At 45.3% G+C, this 26,317-nt stretch overlaps 2 protein-coding genes across 19 annotated transcripts in view; one reads left to right on the forward strand and one right to left on the reverse strand.

Annotated features, from left to right (window-relative positions):
* Window positions 1-3,585, forward strand: part of LOC106611719 (uncharacterized) — a 47,908-nt gene extending 44,323 nt beyond the window's left edge. For all 17 annotated transcript variants that reach the window (XM_014212220.3, XM_045723919.1, XM_045723922.1 and 14 more), the window contains one exon: window positions 28-3,585. In XM_014212220.3, the coding sequence (XP_014067695.2) occupies window positions 28-35 (8 nt within the window). In that variant the 3' untranslated portion in view covers window positions 36-3,585. The remainder of the gene's footprint in view (window positions 1-27) is intronic.
* LOC106611720 (four and a half LIM domains protein 1) lies at window positions 2,662-24,518 on the reverse strand. Of its 2 annotated transcripts, none has more exons than XM_014212223.3 (6): window positions 24,301-24,518; window positions 12,006-12,187; window positions 11,353-11,530; window positions 11,031-11,200; window positions 4,597-4,783; window positions 2,662-4,409 (listed from the first exon to the last, which is right to left on the reverse strand). In XM_014212223.3, exons 2-6 carry the CDS (start codon window positions 12,159-12,161, stop codon window positions 4,255-4,257), a joined length of 846 nt encoding a protein of 281 aa, XP_014067698.1. In that variant the 5' UTR covers window positions 12,162-12,187; window positions 24,301-24,518; the 3' UTR covers window positions 2,662-4,254. The 2 variants fall into 2 exon arrangements, with proteins under 2 accessions (XP_014067698.1, XP_014067697.1); XM_014212222.3 differs by lacking the exon at window positions 24,301-24,518 and adding an exon at window positions 15,409-15,540.
* Window positions 24,519-26,317: the final 1,799 nt, after the last annotated feature.

A 26,317-nucleotide genomic window follows, 5' to 3' on the forward strand; every position in this document is an offset into this window, starting at 1 on the left:
TCTCTTTGTGTCCCTCTCTCTCTCTAGAGATGTGAGGCTGCAGCTCTCCCTTCAGAGGCCTGTGAATATTGCACTTCCAGAGTTCCTGTCCAACTGAGCTCCAGACCCCCCTTACCCCCTCCACACGTACACACCCGCCCTCAGCCAGAGGAAGAGCACAGGGGGGGACAGGGACTCCCAGAACGCTAACTTTGCACCCCCACCACATGAAAAGGAAAAACGGTTTAAAAAATATCTAAAAAGAGAAACAAAGCTTCAAGGGAAAATCTCTATTCCTCCTTCAATGTGCTCACTTCAAGGGCTCTCATCCTCCCATACTTACAACAGTTGACACTTGGTTATTTTTTAAATGTTTTGTTCATACTGTTGTTTTTTAAGTGTTGTGCAACGTAATTTATTAATTTTGTTGTCTTCGTTAAATGTAATTGCTGTTATCTCATGTCTGTCTAGTTTTAGGGGGGATAGTCTGGTTTGAGAATATTCCAGGACGTATGTACATAACACTTTGCTACATGATGGCTATGAGTTCATTACTTCTTGTGTCATGAGTGAGTCAGGAAACTCTAGTACTCCCCCAGATGTGATAAAACACATTCTGATTGGTGGGCTGGGGAACCTGGGTACTGTAGTCTCTCAGGGTCTGCCTACATGAGCCCTAAGTATCTCCAGTGGATGAGGGAGTATTTACACAAATGTGTGTTACGACTTGCAGGTTCCCAAACCAGAAGCGGCACTATGTAACTCTAATCCCATCCTACCCAAATTGTAATCCGACCTAGAATTCTGGATTTGACCCAGACTTGCTCTCCTTTAAACTCTCCAGGACTTATTCTCTCATGGTTTACCCCTCTCCCCTATGCCCCAAAGGGCTGGTCAGAGCCCCTCCGCCTTCCCTTGCCATCTCCAAGCAGTCTTCACTCCTGCTCTTCTCCTTATGGCCACTAGGGGGCACTCAGGTCTATGAATCAAACAAATGGTTTTATGAAATGACTGTTGCCTACTAACCTAAGGTAGCAGGCATAAAATAAATGTCTGAGCGGGGTCGGAAGTAACCGGAAGCATACGGCTTTCAAGCTTTGCCTCTTCTCAGCTTTTCCCCTGAAAACCGGATGCTTCCGGTTTCTTCCGACACTGCTGAGGGTGGTTGCCTACTATTTCAAATTTACAAACTGAAGGATGTAGGAATTTGACAAAGCTGGTGATTTAGTAAATATTTGTGAACTGTTGCTGTTAACTTTCGGTTCCTGGTCTTTAGGTTTATGTCCTCAGATCTTGACATGTTATGTTTTTACATGTATGTAGACTTAATGTTTAACTAACTCATATCAAATTTGAATGTAATTGCATCCTGAGCGCTGAGGTATAACTTGACCCTCAGCAATGACTGCATGAATTTATACTCTTACCATATGAATGGCTATAGCCCGTAACGGATTAACGTGTGTGTATGCTGGTTAATTGCAGTCAGACGAGGTCCATGAGTTTCATTTTACGTCACTTTTCTCTAAGGGGTGTACTAGTCCAGAAACTAACTTGAATGGTTGGACATTTTCTCTTACGACGCCCAAAGTTCCTTTTTCCAGGGCTAAAACACAGTTTTGACCTGGCTGTAGATGTATGGAGTGTCTCCTACATTCGCTGTCTGTCTGTCTAGCTCGTTCCATACAAATTCCAGTGCTTCTCCACTAAGCTTCTATGTTACTTCTCCTGGCAAAAAAAAAAACCTTGTTTCAATTATTTGTGTCATAATTTGGCCGTCTGTTTATATACAATATATGAAAATATATTTCCTCATATTTAAGTGTTATTGTATTATGTATGTAATCAGTATTGGGCCAATGCATCTGTGTGGGTGGTGTACTGGGAATGGATGTTACTTTATTTAAATGTTGGTTCTGTTAGACTCGTGCCCTTTGCCAGGGTAGTCAGTGCTGTTACCCTATGCTCTGTTCTAAATCAAGCCCTGTCTCCTACCCACTAGGCACTTTAGTAGTTTGGATTGGTGTAAGCAATATGGCAACGATTCCACAAGGTGAAGCTATTATATTGCTTATACCTATCAAATACTTACAAATGACCTCAAGTGCCAAGGGATAGGGCCTAAGGTTTGGTGTGGAATTGAGTCAGGTCCAGTTTTGGTGTTACCCAGGAGGCTACAGGAAACCCTCCTGTTCTCCAGTACTCTGAGCCTAGGGCAGGGGATCCTCATACTGTAGAGGGAATATGTCAGTGTATGTTGATTTGAGGGCATTTTGTGAAGTTCTGACTTTCATCCCCCGACCACCTCTGGCAATCGCCTTGGTTCCCGACAGGGGTGGACTGAGGGGTGGGAATGTTTCAGTGCTTTATCACATAGTGAAGGTTTGCAGGCATATGGTGTCTGAAGTTTGCAATAGGAAGGTAAACATGGACTCTGACTACTGCGCCACACACTTCTCTGTATAGAAGCAGTGTGACGGAGTGAGTCTACCGCTAAATGATGGAGATGGGCGCAAATGCGATTTGGTCAGTCTTGTTCTTGTCTAGTTTATGGGTTCCTTAAAATCTGTGTCGAGAAGCTTGAATTCCCTATGCTTGAATCGTCCAAACGGAGAGGTTTGGGGACCTTGTTTTTTGCTTCATAATAAACCTGTTGACTCTCACATTTAATAAACCAGAAGGTTTCTCTGAAATAGCTTTATATTTTACATACCTTATGTCTGGACATAGACCCATGAGCTTAGCTTTGAGAATGTAACTTTAACTAAACAAACAAGCCCTTAATCATTTAACATGCTTCTCTCTCTCTCTGAGGAGAAACCTTTTTTGTTTTCATGTGCAAACAGTTATATTATTCATCACAACATAAGACGCTTTGCACTGTGGGAGGTTTTCCACTTCTTGAAAGGTTTGAAAAGCTTTCTGAAATTAATTACATGGGGTTGACTTGTCACCAAGAAGTAACTTTACTGTATAGGCCTGTTAGAGAGATGTGTGTGGTATTCTGGAAAGATAAAGTTTTCTCTATCCTCTCCGGTCTCCTCCCATCCAGGCCTTTTATAAACTCACTTCCTTGACTTGACTAACCTTTTTATCTATTCAAAGTGCAGGGGATTGCTGTAGACTTGTTCAATATGAAACGCTTGTTCCTTGGTCAGGTCTACATGTGCTTAGCTAATGGCAGTGGCGCTGGCACATCCAGTCACATACTGTAGATCGGGCCAATACATGTCAGCTGCTTTAATACTAGAAATGTTCCAGGTCCTGTTTTGTTTTATTCCGATCCCTTTCTGCATCTGTGGGCCTGAATACAGAGCTAACTGTTCTTAATTGACCTCATGATTCAGTCGCTATGACGGTAGAATAGAATGCCTTAGATTGAGAATAGGCTGTATTTTTATTTTATAGTAATTAATAACTAATCAAATGTGTCACGTGTCCTTACATTGGCCATGACAATCATTCTAACCGACCAGGGCTACAATGCGAGTATCAATAGCTTTTTCAGACCCTAACCCAAGCCATGTCCACAAATTATATTTGTAAATATATCTAAAGTGTTCTGAGAAGATATGAACTGTTAAAATAAAGTTTTGTTAAATAAAAGTAGGCTTTTGTTATTTCTGTCTAGCAGGTGGAAATACTCAATTTTTTTATCACTTGCCTTTATTGAGCCATCATAATGTGCATTCACATCCTAAACTTTCACTCCATGTCAGAAAGTTACAGTATGAGTACATGATTAGATTACCATCTCATAACACCACTTGATACCTACAGAATACCTAGTTTGTCCATGCTGATTATTACAAGAAGCGTTCGTTATATGTGAAACCCTCATACGTCACTCTGCAAACACCACTTCAGAGATGCCATGACCGATTTATTTAGTAAAGCTAGTATATAATTCAAGAAGCAATGGGAAGCATGTAACTGCCATATTAGTATTATCAAAGCACTGTTCCAGTAAGGCAGTGAAAATAGCATTCCCTAATATGGCTATGCAGTGTTCAAGCTTGTTTAGTATTGTGTATCGCAGGCCCACAAAAGCAAACCAGTTGGCGTGTGTTAGTATTCAACAATGACAAAACACTGGAACAAGATTCATATTCGGCTGCTGTTCAAATTCACTCAGGTAATTGACCTTTCTCTCTAGTTTTAACCCTTGGATTGACCTCTCAACTTGAGTTAGTTGGCACTAATTTATGTTCCTGACCCTGTCAAAACACCCCAACATGAATGACAGAACTTTTTTGGCCCCCTGGCTGGCTGTGCTCACAGCTTCTTAGCACAGTCAGGGCAGTAGATGTTCTCTCCGTTGATGACAAAGCGCTTGTTGGCCAGGGAGAGGGAGCATTTCTTGCAGTTGAAGCAGTACTCGTGCCAGGAGTGACCCTCGTAGTTCACCACGTTGGTCCCATGGCCAAACCCTGTATTATGGGAGATGGTATGTAGAGCAGTCAGCATAGTAATGGGCAAGATATGATGACCAGTGCCGCTTACAGTCAAAATATAATCTCAACAAAACAGAATGTCACATAATTAAATCCTTTATCATAAAAACAGCATAATATCAGGCATACATGTTCATGTAAACTATGTGTGTGGGTGCCTGACCTGTGATGGGGTTCTTGCAGCCGTTGCACTGCTTGGCAACGGAGGTCTTGTAGCAGTCCACACAGTAGACGTGCTCTTCGTGGGAGGTGAAGCGGGTTCCGGCCAGGTTCTTACGGCAGGTACGACACACAAAGCACTCAGAGTGCCATGGCTGATCCTGGTAGCTTATACCACCTGAAGTGATGGGCTGAGGGGAGAGAAACACCATGGTAGTTGTATTGGAAGACAGACTTATTCTCTATGAATAATAACAGAAAGCATTTCCTTTAACTTGTACTTTAAGAATACTATAAGTAGGTCCACTGTAATTACACTGTCATAAGGGACAGATTGAAATGTATTGGGGGGAGGGGTGGTCCAAAATAGGGGAGGGTTGTCAATTTTATTTATTTTTTGCTTTGGAGAGGGTATTGTGTTTTTTGGGGAGGAACTGGAGGGTAGTGTGTTTTTTGGGGAGGCACGGGAGGTTAGTGTGTTTTTTGGGGGGAACGGGAGGGTAGTGTGTTTTTTGGGGAGCACGGGAGGGTAGTGTGTTTTTGGGAGGAACGGGAGGGTAGTGTGTTTTTGGGAGGAACGGGAGGGTAGTGGTTTTTGGGGAGGCACGGGAGGGTAGTGGTTTTTGGGGAGGCACGGGAGGGTAGTGTGTTTTTGGGAGGAACGGGAGGGTAGTGTGTTTTTGGGAGGAACGGGAGGGTAGTGTGTTTTTGGGAGGAACGGGAGGGTAGTGTGGTTTTGGGAGGAACGGGAGGGTAGTGTGTTTTTGGGAGGAACGAGAGGGTAGTGTGTTTTTGGGAGGAACGAGAGGGTAGTGTGTTTTTTGAGGAGGCACGGGAGGGTAGTGTGTTTGGAGGAACGGTAGGGTAGTGTGTTTTTTGGAGGAACGGTAGGGTAGTGTGTTTTTTGGAGGAACGGTAGGGTAGTGTGTTTTTGGGAGGAACGGGAGGGTAGTGTGTTTTTGGGAGGAACGGTAGGGTAGTGTGTTTTTGGGAGGAACGGTAGGGTAGTGTGTTTTTGGGAGGAACGGGAGGGTAGTGTGTTTTTGGGAGGAACGGGAGGGTAGTGTGTTTTTGGGAGGAACGGGAGGGTAGTGTGTTTTTGGGAGGCACCGGAGGGTAGTGTGTTTTTTGGGGGAGGCACGGGAGGGTAGTGTGTTTTTTGGGGGAGGCACGGGAGGGTAGTGTGTTTTTTTGGGGAGGCACGGGAGGGTAGTGTGTTTTTTGGGGGAGGCACGGGAGGGTAGTGTGTGTTTTGGGAGGCACGGGAGGGTAGTGGTTTTTGGGGAGGCGTTTTTTGGGGAGGCACGGGAGGGTAGTGTGTTTTTGGGAGGAACGTGAGGGTAGTGTGTTTTTTGGGAGGAACGGGAGGTAGTGTGTTTTTGGGAGGAACGCGAGGGTAGTGTGTTTTTGGGAGGAACGCGAGGGTAGTGTGTTTTTGGGAGGAACGCGAGGGTAGTGTGTTTTTGGGAGGAACGGGAGGGTAGTGTGTTTTTGGGAGGAACGGGAGGGTAGTGTGTTTTTGGGAGGAACGGGAGGGTAGTGTGTTTTTGGGAGGAACGGGAGGGTAGTGTGTTTTTGGGAGGAACGGGAGGGTAGTGTGTTTTTGGGAGGAACGGGAGGGTAGTGTGTTTTTGGGGAGGAACGGGAGGGTAGTGTGTTTTTGGGAGGAACGGGAGGGTAGTGTGTTTTTGGGAGGAACGGGAGGGTAGTGTGTTTTTGGGAGGAACGGGAGGGTAGTGTGTTTTTGGGAGGAACGGGAGGGTAGTGTGTTTTTGGGAGGAACGGGAGGGTAGTGTGTTTTTGGGAGGAACGGGAGGGTAGTGTGTTTTTTGAGGAGGCACGGGAGGGTAGTGTGTTTTTTGGGGGGGCACGGGAGGGTAGTGGTTTTTGGGGAGGCACCGGAGGGTAGTGTGTTTTTTGGAGGGAACGGGAGGGTAGTGTGTTTTGGGAGGAACGGGAGGGTAGTGTGTTTTTTGGGGAGGCACGGGAGGGTAGTGTGTTTTTTGGGGAGCATGGGAGGGTAGTGTGTTTTGGGAAGGCACGGGAGGGTAGTGTGTTTTTGGGGAGCATGGGAGGGTAGTGTGTTTTTGGGAGGAACGGGAGGGTAGTGTGTTTTTTGGGAGGAACGGGAGGGTAGTGTGTTTTTGGGAGGAACAGGAGGGTAGTGTGTTTTTGGGAGGAACGAGAGGGTAGTGTGTTTTTGGGAGGAACAGGAGGGTAGTGTGTTTTTGGGAGGAACGGGAGGGTAGTGTGTTTTTGGGAGGAACGGGAGGGTAGTGTGGTTTTGGGAGGAACGGGAGGGTAGTGTGTTTTTGGGAGGAACGGGAGGGTAGTGTGTTTTTGGGAGGAACGGGAGGGTAGTGTGTTTTTGGGAGGAACGGGAGGGTAGTGTGTTTTTGGGGGGGAACGGGAGGGTAGTGTGTTTTTGGGAGGAACGGGAGGGTAGTGTGGTTTTGGGAGGAACGGGAGGGTAGTGTGTTTTTGGGAGGAACGGGAGGGTAGTGTGTTTTTGGGAGGAACGGGAGGGTAGTGTGTTTTTGGGAGGAACGGTAGGGTAGTGTGTTTTTGGGAGGAACGGGAGGGTAGTGTGTTTTTGGGAGGAACGGGAGGGTAGTGTGTTTTTGGGAGGAACGGGAGGGTAGTGTGTTTTTGGGAGGAACGGGAGGGTAGTGTGTTTTTGGGAGGAACGGGAGGATAGTGTGTTTTTGGGAGGAACGGGAGGGTAGTGTGTTTTTGGGAGGAACGAGAGGGTAGTGTGTTTTTGGGAGGAACGGGAGGGTAGTGTGTTTTTTGGGAGGAACGGGAGGGTAGTGTGTTTTTGGGAGGAACGGGAGGGTAGTGTGTTTTTGGGAGGAACGGTAGGGTAGTGTGTTTTTGGGAGGAACGGGAGGGTAGTGTGTTTTTGGGAGGAACGAGAGGGTAGTGTGTTTTTTGAGGAGGCACGGGAGGGTAGTGTGTTTGGAGGAACGGTAGGGTAGTGTGTTTTTTGGAGGAACGGTAGGGTAGTGTGTTTTTGGGAGGAACGGGAGGGTAGTGTGTTTTTGGGAGGAACGGGAGGGTAGTGTGTTTTTTGAGGAGGCACGGGAGGGTAGTGTGTTTTTTTGGGGAGGCACGGGAGGGTAGTGTGTGTTTTTGGGGAGGCACGGGAGGGTAGTGTGTTTTTTTGGGGAGGAACGGGAGGGTAGTGTGTTTTTGGGAGGCACGGGAGGGTAGTGTGTTTTTTTGGGGAGGCACGGGAGGGTAGTGTGTTTTTTTGGGGAGGCACGGGAGGGTAGTGTGTTTTTTGGGGGAGGCACGGGAGGGTAGTGTGTGTTTTGGGTGGCACGGGAGGGTAGTGTGTGTTTTGGGAGGAACGGGAGGTTAGTGTGTTTTTTGGGGGGGCACGGGAGGGTAGTGTGTTTTTGGGGGAGGCACGGGAGGGAAGTGTGTTTTTGGGGGGGCACGGGAGGGAAGTGTGTGTTTTGGGGAGGCACGGGAGGGTAGTGTGTTTTTTGGGAGGAACGGGAGGGTAGTGTGTTTTTGGGAGGCACGGGAGGGTAGTGTGTTTTTGGGAGGAACGGGAGGGTAGTGTGTTTTTGGGAGGAACGGGAGGGTAGTGTGTTTTTGGGAGGAACGGGAGGGTAGTGTGTTTTTGGGAGGAACGGGAGGGTAGTGTGTTTTTGGGAGGAACGGGAGGGTAGTGTGTTTTTGGGAGGAACGGGAGGGTAGTGTGTTTTTGGGAGGAACGGGAGGGTAGTGTGTTTTTGGGAGGAACGGGAGGGTAGTGTGTTTTTGGGAGGAACGGGAGGGTAGTGTGTTTTTGGGAGGAACGGGAGGGTAGTGTGTTTTTGGGAGGAACGGGAGGGTAGTGTGTTTTTGGGAGGAACGGGAGGGTAGTGTGTTTTTTGGGAGGAACGGGAGGGTAGTGTGTTTTTTGGGAGGAACGGGAGGGTAGTGTGTTTTTGGGAGGAACGGGAGGGTAGTGTGGTTTTTGGGAGGAACGGGAGGGTAGTGTGTTTTTGGGAGGAACGGGAGGGTAGTGTGTTTTTGGGAGGAACGGGAGGGTAGTGTGTTTTTGGGAGGAACGGGAGGGTAGTGTGTTTTTGGGAGGAACGGGAGGGTAGTGTGTTTTTTGGGAGGAACGGGAGGGTAGTGTGTTTTTGGGGGGGCACGGGAGGGAAGTGTGTGTTTTGGGGAGGAACGGGAGGGTAGTGTGTTTTTGGGAGGAACAGGAGGGTAGTGTGTTTTTGGGAGGAACGGGAGGGTAGTGTGTTTTTTGGGAGGAACGGGAGGGTAGTGTGTTTTTTGGGAGGAACGGGAGGGTAGTGTGTTTTTGGGAGGAACGGGAGGGTAGTGTGTTTTTAGATTGAAAATGTACGAATTACCCTCCTGTACGTGAAAATCTGTAGAGCAGACACAGTACCCATCTGACAAAGAAAAGCATGTTGTCATAGCATGCTGCTGGCATATCTCTCTCTCTGGGGTATAAAATATTCATACCAGACAGTGGACACCTAAGCCTATAGGTTTTTGAATGCAATGTCCTGATGCATTTAGTGCTCAAATCTCTGACAGCTGAACTGTGAGGTGGACAATTATTGTTTTAGGAAAAGTAGCTCCCCAAAAAAAGAGGCTATAAAGTTTTGCATATGCTACACATCGAAACACAAGGAATAGTGCTTTTGTAATTGGTCCTCGTCTTTAAGGACACGTAAATGTGGCTCATTTGGCCAACATCCCTTGTTTATTGATGGCGCTGACTGCGCCAAGTTGGCTCTGAATGCATATAGATCTCCATTAAATTTCTCAATTGTCCGGTAAATTAAAATCTTCCCTGTCATGTCCGGTGCCAAATTTTCCTAAAGGAAACTGAAATGGCATATTGTTTTTATGAACATTTTAGAATATTCACATCAATCTGTCTACAATTGGATGGAAACCTCGCTATAGACCCTAAAGACTCTGGCAAGTGCGCTAGTCCAGTGTCACTTTGATTATGCCTACACATCATGGTTTACCAGCAGCCCCAAACATCTAAAGATAAAGACTAAGAATAAAGAATAGGCTACCAGCCAAACAAGCTTGTAAGAATTGAACTTAAACTCCCTCCTCATACTCATCTGGAGGTTGAGCATTTTTTAGTCTGCATCTCTGTAATGTGTCTGTATCTCTGTAATGTGTCTGTATCTCTGTAATGTGTCTGTATCTCTGTAATGTGTCTGTATCTCTGTAATGTGTCTGTATCTCTGTAATGTGTCTGTATCTCTGTAATGTGTCTGTATCTCTGTAATGTGTCTGTATCTCTAATGTGTCTATCTCTAATGTGTCTGTATCTCTAATGTGTCTGTATCTCTAATGTGTCTGTATCTCTAATGTGTCTGTATCTCTGTAATGTGTCTGTATCTCTGTAATGTGTCTGTATCTCTAATGTGTCTGTATCTCTGTAATGTGTCTGTATCTCTGTAATGTGTCTGTATCTCTGTAATGTGTCTGTATCTCTAATGTGTCTGTATCTCTAATGTGTCTGTATCTCTAATGTGTCTGTATCTCTGTAATTGTATATGTATTTATGTAAAACATAGGGACCGCAATGGAAGTAGGTCCCTGACTTTATTGTGCAATCCTGGCCACTATTAACATGTTTGTGTATATATGTATTTTTTTAACTGACAAATCAGATCAATCAATCAATGCAAACTGTGCAGCGGCCAATTGATGAAAGGAAAGGGACATCCTGTTACAAAACAAAAAGTGTAATGACATTCGGAGATTCAAGCCAAGCCTTCGATACTGGGTAAGACTACAAGGTGGGCAGGGATGTATTTTCTGTTTGTTGACATAGTCTATTTATTGTGGTGTTGAAAACGCAAACCATGATATTGAAATGCTTGAAGTCGGTATACTTTGTTTATTGGTTGTATGGGGCATTGGCACAGAAACCTGTTGGTGGAAAATTTGTTGCATATATTTTATATAATAATGAATATTGCATCAAAATGTTAAATCTGATTTTCCCCCTAGCTGATCATTGTCTGCTGCCGGCTTTGATCGTAATATAATGAAACAGGCAGGGAGAGTAAGCTAATCTGTGGTGGTCGGTGAACCATCAACCTTCTGGCCTGTAGCCCTAAGTGGCAGCCCTAAGTCAATATGCACGCTTATAAACACAAATTCACTCTAGTTATTTGTGGTAGTAAACATACTTTAGATTTAATTATATGATGGAAGGATGTTCAATTTATTTTACAGTACAAGAGGGTCATGTGAAAATGTATTTAACTTTGGGGCGGGGGTACATTTTTTTTGTTATGAAACCTTGAGTTGGATTAGTCCCCCCCCCTGTACATTTCTATCTGTCCCTAACATGAAATAACATGGCAGGATAAAATGAACCAAAATGTACCATCTAATAAAAACAAATCTGTATGTGGGTGTGAAGGGGAACATTTTGTTATTCACCTGCTTGCAGTGGAAGCATTTCTTGGCAAACTTCTTGTCGTGGCACGGGCCGCAGTAGATGTCATCGCCCTTGTTCAAGAAGCTCTGTGAGCGGATTGGCTGCTTGCACTCAAAGCAGGTGAAGCACTCCTCATGCCACACCTTCTTCTTATACTCCACGTTCTGGGTGCCTGGCAATGCAAGATACAGAAGAATAGAATTTAAAAAAAAAAATGTTTCATACAGTGTGGGAATTGAAAATGTCAACAGCAGCCACGTGCACAGCGCTAGGTCACTTTAAAGAAAAGATGAAGAGGTGCATTGTGGTTATGGTTAAGCCCACCTGGCATGACCACCTTGTAGCAGGCCTGGCACCGGTTGCCATCCTCGCGGGAGCCACACTTGCCACACATGATCTTGCCGTCGTCCCTGGCGCTGAAGGGCTCGTTGGCCAGGGGCTTGTAGCACTTGGCGCAGCGGAAGCAGTCCTCATGCCAGTGGCGGTTCTTATGGTTCAGCTCCTGGACAGGAAGGAGGGGAGAGGGTCAGGAGTGAGACACATTAATACACACGGGCTTCATACACACCTCATTAAACTGAGGCTCATTTCCCTATCAATTGTAGGCTACGGTATTCAGAGGAGTTTGCCAGAAAACAGACTATTTCCATCTGGAAAGAATTATTAGCATTGGAGATGAAGTGAATTTGAGTGCAGCGTAGCATGAAGGACTGACAGCCAATACAGACAGACTACAGCCATGGGGAAACGATCCTACGGGGTTAGTCAGTAATGATCGTGTCTATAAGACAAGTGTCCGTGACTGAACGTTGACTGTTATGTTGTGGAAGCTGCTGCTCATTGAGGAAGAACTGATATGAAACACTGGTCTTAATCTGGACATATGAACTGAAGCCAGTCAGCCTACTGAACACAAACACATTCACACATTGAAAGGCACACTCACAAGGACACTCCTACACACACACAATACCCACCTTGGCATCAGCCCCAATGGGGCGACGGCATTCTGCGCAGGTGTTGGCGCAGAGCTTGTCGAAGCACTTTGTACACACGTGCTTCTCATCCTTCTTAATATACTTCTTCCCATGCAGGTTGTCACGGCAGTAGTAACAGTCGAAGCGTTCAGTCATGGTGGAAGTAGCGTAGCTCCTGGGTCCTGTACCAACACACACAACAATCACATTTACTATTGAGGATCAAGTCATGTGTACATGATCTACTCATCACATTCATTGATTGACAAGTAAATAAATGTCATTGGAGATGAATTGACTGGAGGTACGTAAACTGTCAAGGCTCTGGTTCAGCTGGATGTGATGTCTCAGAGTCACCACAGGGAGGCAGTGTAGGTTACAATTTGATTGAATAGAGCCCTAGATCTCAATATGGTCCATGTGGGCCTAGGAGAGAGTAATACCTACATGACTTATTCATCATATTCTTATACTACAACGATGATCCTCAGCTATCTGCATCCCTGCCCTGTGTAATTCCTCACCTGCCATTAACACACACAGACACACACACAGACATAACACACACTTACATGTATTCATTGACAAAACACGGACTTGTCTATGGAGCACCCAGACACACAAAATCCTTTCCATAATCCAACATCCAAGCTAAGAGGAAGACATGTTCAAGCTGGCATCCCAGCATGTGTCCTGTCCTGTAATCAGAACCAGCCAGGTGAGGGGCTTAGCGCCGGCATGCCAAACAGCTGAGGGAAGTGGAAAATGGCTGCCTCAAAATGGCCCACAGATGTCTGCCTGTCCTGAACAGGGCTTTAGCATGTAGTCATCACTCCATGTCGGACTCGGCCCCACGGGGGGCTTTGCTGTAAAGTTTAGGCCATATTTTTAGAGTGGCTGGTTCACTCACTACAACACACCCCATCCAACCAACTCCTCCTCTCTCCCCCTTTGTGTCCTTTTTGGCAGTGTTGTTTCATTGGCTGTTAGTGTAAACAAAAACGTCCCCCTGCTCCTCTCATCAACATACCAACATTCCCATCACAACGGGCAGAGACCTAGCTGTTTCCTGGAAGAGATTGGTGTGTTTATATGTTTGTGCTCTTGGGTCTTCCTGGAACGAACTATGCTCTTTCAACCTTTTAGTGACTTATGTTTCATCTGGGTCATCTAAATAACACCAAAACTACCAAAGGTCAATCAAAATGGATCTCTATGCTGGGTTTAGCCATTTGGGAGCCAGAATGAAAATATCTGTGATTTATGAGACACAACAGATGAGATATTATTGTGAGTTCTCAAGTATCTTAATCCAGTTTAATAAAATGAGCGTGATGGAGGGAAATACTAACAAGGGAATGACATTATATCCTGGTAGCCATGGGAACACTGCAAATATTTACGAAAGCCAATTGGTGCTCTTCGAGGTGTCTGGGGATGTGTGTGGTGAACTGAACGGGATGAGTTACAGACGCTGTGGTATGTGCTCTCTCCCAGCTGTAGTGTCCAGTGAGGATGGATGGGTTGGTGGAACAGGGGAAAGAGACAGGCTTGTCTTCAGCTGTGCCAGAGGGATAAAGGAGGCCGCCCGGCTTAAGCCCCTATACTGAGTCACCGGTGAGTCACCCCCATTCTTATCTCAGTGGTACGAGCCAGCCAGGATCAGTCCAACAGAATCTAACTTGCAGGATTGGATCAGTGGCTTGATTATGGGGAGTAGGGTAGCAAGGTATCACAGTCTCAGAAGCCCGAATTCATCTAAAACGGAGTAAACCATGCATTCCATTCTGAGTGTATAAGCACTGTGCACTTGTGGCAGGGACATCACTGGGGCTGAGCTCCTGCCATCCAGGACCTCTATACCAGGTGGTGTCAGAGGGACTTAAAAATGGTCAGACTCCAGCCACCCAAGTTAGAGACTGTTCTCTTTGCTACTGCACAGAAAATGGTACCGGAGTGCCAAGTCTGGGACCAAAAGGCTCCTGAACAGCTTCTACCCACAAGCCATAAGACTCCTGAACAGTTCATAAAATGGCCACCCAGCTATTTGCATTGACCCCTTTTTTTGCACTGGCTCTATGCACACTCACTGGACTCTACCCACACACTCACACATAGTACACTGACACTTAAACACACACATACACACACACTACATATGCTCACACATAACACACACATGCATATTGATGCCACACTCACAGATAGACACAGTTTCACACTCTTTCTTTCTCTTCACATACGCTGCTGCTACTCTGTTTATTATCTATCATGATTGCCTAGTCACTTTTACCCCTATGTACATATTACCTCAATTACCTCAACTACCACATATCCGTGTACATTGACTCCATACCGGTACTCCTTGTATATAGCCTCGTTATTGTTATTTTATTGTGTTACTATTTCCTTTTTTATTGAGCAAATTTTTCTTACCTTTTAACTCTGCATTGTTGGGAAAGGATTCATAAGTAAGCATTTCACAATCAGGTCTACACCTGTTGTATTCAGCAAGTGACAAATAAATGTTTGATTTGATTTGATCTAGGCCCACAAACTCAGAGGAGTGACTTTTGAGGACACTATGGGTGCCACTGTGCCACCGTGACCATTATAGGTCTAGATTCCTAATAAAAGGGCAGAGTAATTAAACACTAAGCCCTTCAGCTACCACCAATCACATAGCTCCCCCCCACAAAAACAGCTATGGTATGCACCAGCGCTCTGTAGGAGAGGTTGGGGTATACCACTTTGGTCCCTGTGGTGGGAAGCACTCTACATTGGAAAGGTCAGAGTAAGAGCACAGTAAGTGGTGAACCAGGATGGTGCCAGGGAGCCTGGCTCTCATCTCTCACTGATGGCAGATCAAAGCCAAACGGCTCCCAAAGAGAGAGTTATAGAGGTTAGGCAGATCAACTGTTAGTATCTACCATGTGATAACTCTGTCTGACTCATAATGTATCAATATTAAATGAAACATCTTTGATTCACCACTGACAGCCTAAATGATGCTGTCCCAAGGACTTAACTTCCATGAAGTGCAATAATTCTGCTGTAAATAGCATTGCCTTGAAAAAGGTCAAACTATCACTTTTCTCCCCAAAAACTCGTTTGACTTCTTTCTACCTCTATGGACCTTTTTTCTCCCTCTGTGTCACAAGACCTTCATTTTCCTTCCACCAAAAAAAGAATCAATAATCAGATAAAGTACTCCAGGTTCCCAAAATGTTTTCAATTCTGACCCACTAAACAAACCCATGTTTCTAACCAAGACCCAAGAGGAACTTCCCACAACCCACCAGTCAGTCTCTGACCGGACTTGAGAAAATCTCCCCAAACCACCACCACTATTCCAGCACTAGGTATCAGTAGTGGAATAAAATCATCTATCACAATTCTTTACCTGAAAGTCTGTAAGCCATGTTTAGGTCCAGGTAAGAGAGGTCAGGACAGAACCAAGGACCGGAGGAGAGAGTAGCATCCACACAGGGTGATCCACACACCCCACCAAGGTATAGGCTATATATACACCCCCTCTGATCCACGCCCTGAGGCTAACAGCTGCCCCTCACCCCGACACCCCACACCCCCTCACCCACACCCCCTAACCCCACACACAAACCCAACCATGAACCATTCCATTTTAGGATATGCATCAAAAGAATAGAGTGTAGGGGAGGGGAAGAGGGATTCCAAAGCTCTGGAATGAGGACCACGAGGAACAACAGATAGTACACCCCCACTACCACTATGATATTTGTTTGTTAGTGTGTAGAATGTGTTTGTAGTACATGAATGGATTAATATCAAGCACTGAAGGACTGCAACCGACCAGCATGTTGATAGCATTACTCAGTGAAAGGCATTGTGCAAACAGGCTGAGTGTCAATCAAACCTTAATTTATGGTTTGTTTATTTAGTAACACTTTATATTACCATAAACACTTAGAACATGGTGGAAGGCTTTATAGGAAATATGAAAAAATGTGTGTGTGCGTGCATGCCCATGTTGCGTGTGTGTGTGTGTGTGTGTGTGTGTGTGTGTGTGTGTGTGTGTGTGTGTGTGTGTGTGTGTGTGTGTGTGTGTGTGTGTGTGTGTGTGTGTGTGTGACTCCCATAACTCAATGATGTGTGCTCAAAACTATGTCCTAAAGCGCTCCCAGCCAAGGTTATTCAAGGCACATGCGGATAATACATTTTCAAGCACTTAGTTTTTCAGTGTTGAATACCTCTGTGACCTCAGTGGCTCTCAGCAAAAATATTTCATTGAAAGTAGCGAAGATGACATTTGTAACACCAGGGATCATCAACTAGATTCAGCCGCGGGACGTTTTTTTCCTTGAGCGGATGGTCGGTGGGGCCGGAACATAATTACTGATCATTTGTAGACTGTAAATTGAACGCAAGAATTCCAAACAGATATAACATTTGACTACAACATAATAATTTCAAATTTTGTGTACGATCGCATACACTGAGTGTACAAAACATTAGGAACACCTGCTCTTTCCATGACATAGACTGACCAGGTGAATCCAGGTGAAAACTATGATCCCTTATTGATGTCACTTGTTAAATCCACTTCAATCAGTGTAGATGAAGGGGAGGAGACAGGTTAAAGAAGGATTTTTAAACCTTGAGACAATTGAGACATGGATTGTATATGTGTGCCATTCAAAGGGTGAATGGGCAAGACAAAATATTTAAGTGCCTTTGAATGGGGTATGGTAATAGGTGCCAGGCGCACCGGTTTGTGTAAAGAACTGCAAAGCTGCTGGGTTTTTCACGCTCAACCATTTCCTGTGTGTATCAAGGACATCCAGCCAACTTAACCCAACTGTGGGAAGCATTGGAGTCAACATGGGCCAGCATCCCTGTGGAACGCTTTCGACAGAGTCCACGCCCTGATAAATTGAGGCTGTTCTGAGGGCAAAAGGGGGTGCAACTCAATATTAGGAAGGTGTTCCTAATGTTTTGTGCACTCAGTGTTTATCTCTCTATTATGTGTGAGAAGACCTTGGAACAGATTTCCAAAATGAACATTTTGAGATGATTTGCTGGTGTTTTCACAGTTTTCTTATGTCCAAAATAAATCAATAAAAACTTGGAGGCCAAATAAAATCCCCTGTGGGCCGCATGTTGGGGAACCCTGCCATAGACAGACAGTACAACAGTATTAACTCAAATAAGGTTTGGAGGAGAGGGAGGGGAAGAGACAAAGAGAGGCAGAGAGAGGGAGAGAGAGAGAGAGAGAGAGCGAAAGAGACACAGAACAGAAAAGTATTGGAGGTAATGACGGAAACTTGGGTGGGAAGGCCAGTAACTGGATTGAATAATCAGGACTCATCATCAAGTCAATGACCTGAGTAAAGAGATCCCCATTGTTTATTGTTGCCCTAATGAGTCTACCATGTCTCCGCACTTAAATGACATCCTATCCTCTGCAAAGAGCACTACATTTGACTAGAGCCCTATGGACCATGGTCAAAAGCAGTGCACTATATAGGGAATAGGGTGCCATATAAACCAGGAGAATAAAAACACTCGGCCAGACAGAGGACAACAGATCCAACAGGAAGGAATAGGAAGCAGTGGATGTTTGTTTAAGGCATCTGGTCGTATTTTCAGATTTGATTTGTCCCATTACTGAGGATCGAACATCATGTTTTTTCATTCATTGCCTGGCTGTTTATATCATCTGTCCCTCAAACTAAACCCACAGAGAAACATTAATGATCAGGCAGGCGCCATGGACACCACACCACTTAAAGCCCCCTGAGGAAGAGTCCTGTCTTCTCTCCTCTGTTGAGTATATATATATAGGATCTTAATTTGAGCCAGTTTGCTACAGCAGGAAAGTAATCCTGCAGCAACAGGAAATGTGAATTATTATGTGGATTATAATGGATGGACATTTTTGTAGGGGTTGATGTTTTCGTAACGGAAAATCAAGTCCAAAATGTCCCTCTTCAGAAACCTTTTTAAACCCCAAACACATTACAAGATTAACATTTACTACGTTGCAGGAAATTTCTCCAGCAACAGGGTGATCAAATTAAAATCCTACATCTGTACACTCACCCCCCACACCTCCCCTTTCTGCCTTGTACAGCCTCCATTAGTTCTTCTCTTCATTCTTCTCTCCTTCTATCTCCTCCATCTCTCCCTCCACCTCTTCCCTCCACCTCTCCCTCCACCTCTCCCTCCACCTCTCCCTCCACCTCTTCCCTCCACCTCTCCCTCCACCTCTCCCTCCACCTCTCCCTCCACCTCTCCCTCCACCTCTCCCTCCCCTCTCCCTCCACCTCTCCCTCCACCTCTTCCCTCCACCTCCCCTCCACCTCTCCCTCCACCTCTCCCTCCACCTCTCCCTCCACCTCTCCCTCCACCTCTCCCTCCACCTCTCCCTCCACCTCTCCCTCCACCTCTCCCTCCACCTCTTCCCTCCACCTCTCCCTCCACCTCTCCCTCCACCTCTTCCTCCACCTCTCCCCTCCATCTCTCCCTCCACCTCTCCCTCCACCTCTTCCCTCCACCTCCCTCCACCTCTCCCTCCACCTCTCCTCCACCCTCCCCTGTCTGGACAGGCAGTTGTTTTGTTGATTAAAGCTTTAAAGCTGTTTATGGTTTAGTACTGTACAACAATATAAATCAGTGTTTGTGTGTGTGTGTGTTTGTGTGTGAATGTGCGTGTGTCCGTGCTTATCCCTGTGCACATGCGTGTGTGTAATGTTAACAGTGGTGTGACAGGCTCATTTGCAGGTACTGCTGAGACAGTGCCTATTATCCTGGTAGACAGTAGCAGAGGAACTCACGCCCACCTGCAAGTCCCTTAGGTCCTGCCCTATACAAGACAGAAATAGCACCACACACTCACCCTGGCTCCATCAGCAAAACCAAACCAGAACCACAAAGAGCTTTTCCAACTACAAGATGTTCTTGGTTAGTGGGCCAAAAGCCATACAGACGTGACACATACTGTAGGAAAATTGACTACCTTCAGTTTCCTATCTTTGTAATCTATTGCGTCATGTTGCAGTGTGTCAGCTTGTCCAACAGAGATGGGGACTCTTTAAAGTCTCAATACATCCAGAGTTCTAGAGCATGGAAAGCTATTTCCCACACAAATGAGATGTGATGTGTGTTGATGGAGTGTTCCTCACTCTGGGGTGTGGCCTCAATCTCTACTCTCTCTAGGAGAGATCAAAGAGGCTGTTGGGAGGAAATCCTGGCAGCAGTTCTGTAGTGGTGGTGGGGGGGATGGTTAATGGGAAAACTATGTGCATTAACATCACATATCTAACCAGGCAGAGTCTTATTGCTCATGTTACCAGGGGGATTAAATAGGACGCCTGGAGTGGACATTCTGACCAGACGCAGGAATAGGGCCCGACTGTGTCATTAGAACATACCTCCACCTCTTCTACTGTGCAGACTAGTGTACTGACAGAACCTAAGATCACCATGAGACAGACAGATATATCACTGAGGTCCATTGGCAACAGGCATTATTCATCTGGTGTTTGACTTGTCAATTACACACTTTCCGACCAACAAATGCCAGCCTCTGATCATGATATATCAGTTAATGGATGGTTGTTATAGCCCAGACAGAAACAAAAGGAAAGGCTTTCCAATGGTTCATTTCTCAGAATGTTCCCTCTGTGTGTCTCTCTGAGTTCTGTTGTGGCTCAGTCACCATCTGTTCCTGATCCTGGTCTCTCTGAGTTCTGTTGTGACTCAGTCACCATCTGTTCCTGATCCTGGTCTATCTGAGTTCTGTTGTGACTCAGTCACCATCTGTTCCTGATCCTGGTCTATCTGAGTTCTGTTGTGGCTCAGTCACCATCTGTTCCTGATCCTGGTCTCTCTGAGTTCTGTTGTGGCTCAGTCACCATCTGTTCCTGATCCTGGTCTCTCTGAGTTCTGTTGTGGCTCAGTCACCATCTGTTCCTGATCCTGGTCTCTCTGAGTTCTGTTGTGACTCAGTCACCATCTGTTCCTGATCCTGGTCTCTCTGAGTTCTGTTGTGACTCAGTCACCATCTGTTCCTGATCCTGGTCTCTCTGAGTTCTGTTGTGACTCAGTCACCATCTGTTCCTGATCCTGGTCTCTCTGAGTTCTGTTGTGACTCAGTCACCATCTGTTCCTGGTCCCGGGCAGTGGACAGGGTAGTGATAGGACCATCTTATCTCTGTCAGGGGAGTACTAAAGTATTACTGACTCACCACCACACACAGGGAGACAGTGACACAGCCACGGCACTACTGTACATCAACACACATTACCTAGCAACAGCAGAGGAGCGGGGAGAGTTGTGAGGTGTAGACTGACAGGGTCAAATATGTGTGATTTCTGAGTGGACACGAGGCTGAAATGCCACGGCCATTTTGTCAACAAATTGACATTGTCACATCTCACAACAGGACGTGGCACGGACATAATATCCACAGCACTCGATTCAGGAATGACTCGTAGTCGCGCACAGAGGTGTGTGTGTGTGTGTGTCCATCAAGGACAGCAGGGCACCAAACAAGGTGGGGTACGTGGGGGGATTACTGTATGTGTGTCCTTTTCCATTCAACAGCCACCAAACTTCTTCTCCCATGATGCAGAATTCAGACACACACACGCACACATTGATTAAGACTTCACGGTGGGCAGGCCAACACTTCAAGCTCTCGTTGCTTCTGCATGACTCACAGCTCTCTGGAACTCCGCAAAGGTCAACTGCTCCAATAGCTCAGTCTGCTCGGTTCGTAGGGATGGAGAAGTCTGTCCACAATATGTGTCAAGTTGACAAGATAGGACAATGGAAAGAGCACGTAAAGAAGGACAGACACATGTTCAATAGGTGTGAGTTTCCCGCTGACTTCATCCGTCTTTATAAGCCAGCAGACCACACTTAAAAAGTGGTGAGACCCCAAGTTGTAGAATATGGTTACATTCACAGTCATGGGATGGAGAAGCATGATTACATCAGTTTAGTGTTTGAAGAGCGACACACAGCTAATGGGAAAGAGGGAGATCTGGTCTGGGAGAGGGTTATGAGCTCTCTCTTTCTCTACCTCTTTACCTCTCTCTCTCTCTTTACCTCTCTCTCTACCTCTACCTCTCTCTACCTCTCTCTACCTCTCTTTCTCTTAATTCAATTCAATTTAAGGGGCTTTATTGGCATGGGAAACATATTTTTGCACTGCCAAAGCAAGTGAAATAGATAATAAACACAAGTGAAATAAACAATAAAAAATGTACAGTAAACATTACACTCACAGAAGTTCCAAAATAATAAAGATATTTCAAATGGCATAGTATGTCTATATACAGTGTTGTCAAGATATGAAAATAGTTCAAGTACAAAAGGGAAAATAAATAAACATAAATATGGGTTGTATTTACAATGTTGTTTGTTCTTCACTGGTTGCCCTTTTCTTGTGGCAACAGGTCATAAATATTGCTGCTGTGATGTCACACTGTGGTATTTCCCCCAGTAGATATCAAATCAAAGTTTATTAGTCATGTGCTGTGAATACAACAGGTGTAGACCTTACAGTGAAATGCTTACTTACAGGCTCTAACCAATAGTGCAAAAAAAGTATTAGGTGAACAATAGGTAGGTAAAGAAATAAAAACAACAGTAAAAAGACAGGCTATATACAGTAGAGAGGCTATATACAGTAGAGAGGCTATATACAGTAGAGAGGCTATATACAGTAGCGAGGCTATATACAGTAGAGGCTATATACAGTAGAGGCTATATACAGTAGAGAGGCTATATACAGTAGAGGCTATATACAGTAGAGAGGCTATATACAGTAGAGGCTATATACAGTAGAGAGGCTATATACAGTAGCGAGGCTATATACAGTAGAGGCTATATACAGTAGAGGCTATATACAGTAGAGAGGCTATATACAGTAGAGAGGCTATATACAGTAGAGAGGCTATATACAGTAGCGAGGCTATATACAGTAGAGAGGCTATATACAGTAGAGGCTATATACAGTAGAGAGGCTATATACAGTAGAGAGGCTATATACAGTAGAGAGGCTATATACAGTAGCGAGGCTATATACAGTAGAGAGGCTATATACAGTAGAGAGGCTATATACAGTAGCGAGGCTATATACAGTAGAGAGGCTATATACAGTAGAGAGGCTATATACAGTAGCGAGGCTATATACAGTAGAGAGGCTATATACAGTAGAGAGGCTATATACAGTAGAGAGGCTATATACAGGCACCGGTTAGTTGGGAGTTTATCAAAATTAGATTTGTTTTTTAATTCTTTGTGGGTCTGTGTAATCTGAGAGAAATATGTGTCTCTAATATGGTCATACATTTGGCAGAAGATTAGGAAGTGCAGCTCAGTTTCCACCTCATTTTGTGGGCAGTGTGCACATAGCCTGTCTTCTCTTGAGAGCCAGGTCTGCCTACAGCGGCCTTTCTGAATAGCAAGGCTATGCTCACTGAGTCTGTACATAGTCAAAGCTTTCCTTAATTTTGGGTCAGTCACGGTGGTCAGGTATTCTGCCACTGTGCACTCTCTGTTTAGGACCAAAAAGCATTCTAGTTTGCTCACTTTTTTTTGTTAATTGTTTCTAATGTGTCAATTAATGATATTTTTGTTTTCTCATGATTTGGTTGGGTCTAATGGTGTTGCTGGGTCTAATGGTGTTCCTTGTCCAGTAACTGATGTGGTCCATACAGGAAGCACAAGGCTCTCCAGTAACTGATGTGGGCCATACAGGAAACACAAGGTCCTCCAGTAACTGAGCCCACTTGTCACAATGTGACAATGTGTTCCAATGGGCATCCTGTCTGTGAACATTGGGTCCTGCTGATATTGCTGGTGTGTCAGGCTTATGCGACTGGTTGATAAGACTAAACTTTGCATGAACAAATTCTTCATGAAGGCACAAATGCTCACTTTACAAACAAATGGAACTTCATCAATCAGTCTGATTAGAAACAAGGACTGTACAGTAAAGTACCATATCATTTATCTACCATATTCTGAAAAGCTATGGGCACTAAACCCAATCCAAAAGAGAATTTTTTTGTGTGTTTTATTGATTAAAATGGTGACGTCATTGTAACAATGAGAGCCAGTCACAGTAGAGGAGGAGGAGCCTCCCTGTGTGTTCTGAGGCTGCTGCTGCTGGGAGAAAATGACATCATGCATTTGACTTGGCAGCTGGCCAAGCCAGTAAAGTGTAGCAGGGCTGAGGGCAACCTATTGTACTGTGTGTTTCCTCGAGGGTTTTTGGGCTGACCTTGAATAACCCACTGGGGAAATGTAGGCTACTATTATGATGGTATTGTTGAGCACTGATGATTTTGACATGGGCTCAGGGCCCTATTCAATTAAAACAGGTTACCACATTTAAACTACAGGAAATGTCCAAAACAGCATTATTTGCAGTCCAGTTTCTTTTTGTGTCCCGTTGTAAACAATACTTTGCCTGAGGTAGACAAATGCTGCTTTTGACTTTTGCCAGAAACCTGGTTTCGGGGTTTGATTGAATCGATGACATCATGCATGTACAGAACCATAATAATCCGTCTATAAAAAAGTTTTTCAGTGAATCATTTTTCCTTATGTCAGTAAAACTATGAAACTTGGAATAACAATCATTAGTAAATGTAATTTACTAAACTGCTCATGATAAACCATTCAAATCTGGCCACATAGGCTACAGTAAATTACCAAGTCACACACTCCCCATATGCATATAGACACTTACAAATCCTTGGTTTCATCTGAACTTTGAAAATCTATACATTTTTGGTCAACAAAATGTACTGCAGCAGCTACTTTACAAATAATACGTATGATGAATGATTGCCAATAGGCTAACATGCACTACGAATAAATAACAGCACATGCCTCCAGGGAAGGGAAATTACTTTATATCACTGACTATTAAAATTCCAGCCCTCCTTATCAGACCTCTTAAGCTGCTTCAACGCTATGCTGCCCACTACAAGGAATTTGATTCTGTAAACCAGCATTCAATGACCAAAATGCACATGCACATTGTGTATAATGTTTTTTGCATGGACCCAAAACCAAAATATTACAAAAACTGACAACAAATTAAATTCAAACATTTACTCATGTCATAGACAACCGGAGTAAAGAAATATAAAAACACGTTCACCTTTTACGCACAACAGTCGTTCCACTGAACTTTTCCCAGTCAAAGAAAAACTTTATTCAACCATTATAACATATTTTCAGTAGGTTTTAGATTGTTTTTTTTTTATTCTCAAAATATGGCATTTGACTCACCTATCTCCACACCGATGTGTCCAACGGCAAGATTTTTAGCGTGGATATACCAGACGCGTCGTTGACGCTCCTTAAAAGCGAGTGGAGCTCAGAAAAAAAACTGCAGGATATGATCCAAACCTCTCCGTTCATATCAACAATGACCTCAGCCAGGAATTTACAAGCTGTAGCTAATAGGTTCTCGCTGGCTAACACTGGAGGTAATGGAAGCAATACTGTTGCATTCAAAAGGGCCTCTGCTTCACAATGCGTAATAAGCTACTCTTTGAGAACAGGTATATGAATCAGTAAACTCAATAGAAGTTTGTAATATTTTAGTATGGCCTGCATCTCTTGATTTAGCACTAGCCCTATGCTTTCTTCATTACATATCGAGGTTACCTAGCCAGCTACACGTTCAAAGTCAACAACGCAGCCACTGCTAGCTAGCCTACTCCACCAGCCAGCAGTACTGTATCATTTTAGTCAATAAGATTTTTGCAACGTAAGCTTAACTTCCTGAACATTCGAGACGTGTAGTCCACTTGTCATTCCAATCTCCTTTGCATTAGCGTAGCCTCTTCTGTAGCTTGTCTACTATGTGTCTGTCTATCCCTGTTCTCTCTCCTCTGCACAGGCCATACAAACGCTCCACACCGCGTGGCCGCTGCCACTCTAACCTGGTGGTCCCAGCGCGCACGACCCACGTGGAGTTCCAGGTCTCCGGCAGCCTCTGGAACTGCCGGTCTGCGGCCAACAAGGCTGAGTTCATCTCAGCCTATGCTACCCTCCAGTCCCTAGACTTCCTGGCGCTGACGGAAACATGGATTACCACAGATAACACTGCTACTCCTACTGCTCTCTCCTCGTCTGACTACGTGTTCTCGCATACCCCTAGAGCATCGAGCCAGCGGGGTGGTGGCACTGGAATCCTCATCTCTCCCAAGTGGACATTCTCTCTTTCTCCCCTCACCCATCTGTCTATCTCCTCATTTGAATTCCATGCTGTCACAGTTACCAGCCCTTTCAAGCTCAACATCCTTATCATTTATCGCCCTCCAGGTTCCCTTGGAGAGTTCATCAATGAGCTTGACGCCTTGATAAGTTCCTTTCCTGAGGATGGCTCACCTCTCACAGTTCTGGGTGACTTTAACCTCCCCACGTTTACCTTCAACTCATTCCTCTCTGCCTCCTTCTTTCCACTCCTCTCCTCTTTCGACCTCACCCTCTCACCTTCCCCCCCTACTCACAAGGCAGGCAATACGCTTGACCTCATCTTTACTAGATGCTGTTCTTCCACTAATCTCATTGCAACTCCCCTCCAAGTCTCCGACCACTACCTTGTATCCTTTTCCCTCTCGCTCTCATCCAACACTTCTCACTCTGCCCCTACTCGGATGGTATTGCGCCGTCCCAACCTTCGCTCTCTGTCTCCCGCTACTCTCTCCTCTTCCATCCTATCATCTCTTCCCTCTGCTCAAACCTTCTCCAACCTATCTCCTGATTCTGCCTCCTCAACCCTCCTCTCTGCATCCTTTGATTTCCTCTGTCCCCTATCCTCCAGGCCGGCTCGGTCCTCCCCTCCTGCTCCGTGGCTCGACGACTCACTGCGAGCTCACAGAACAGGGCTCCGGGCAGCCGAGCGGAAATGGAGGAAAACTCACCTCCCTGCGGACCTGGCATCCTTTCACTCCCTCCTCTCTACATTTTCCTCTTCTGTCTCTGCTGCTAAAGCCACTTTCTACCACTCTAAACTCCAAGCATCTGCCTCTAACCCTAGGAAGCTCTTTGCTACCTACTCCTCCCTCCTGAATCCTCCTCCCCCTCCCCCCCCCTCCTCCCTCTCTGCGGATGACTTCGTCAACCATTTTGAAAAGAAGGTTGACGACATCCGATCCTCGTTTGCTAAGTCAAACGACACTGCTGGTCCTGCTCACACTGCCCTACCCTGTGCTTTGACCTCTTTCTCCCCTCTCTCTCCAGATGAAATCTCGCGTCTTGTGACGGCCGGCCGCCCAACAACCTGCCCACTTGACCC

The sequence above is a fragment of the Salmo salar genome, chromosome 09 (genome assembly GCF_965601325.2).
Source record: "Salmo salar chromosome 09, fSalSal1, whole genome shotgun sequence".
NCBI classification, from domain to species: domain Eukaryota; kingdom Metazoa; phylum Chordata; class Actinopteri; order Salmoniformes; family Salmonidae; genus Salmo; species Salmo salar.

Bases quoted from the DNA above. Each gene is read 5' to 3' on its own strand.
- LOC106611720 (XM_014212222.3), bottom strand. The intron at 11,531-12,005 runs GTGGGTATTGTG...CTTCCTGTCCAG, and splicing joins CCATTGGGGCTGATGCCAAG to GAGCTGAACCATAAGAACCG. The intron at 4,410-4,596 runs GTCAGGCACCCA...CCCATAATACAG, and splicing joins CTGCAAGAACCCCATCACAG to GGTTTGGCCATGGGACCAAC.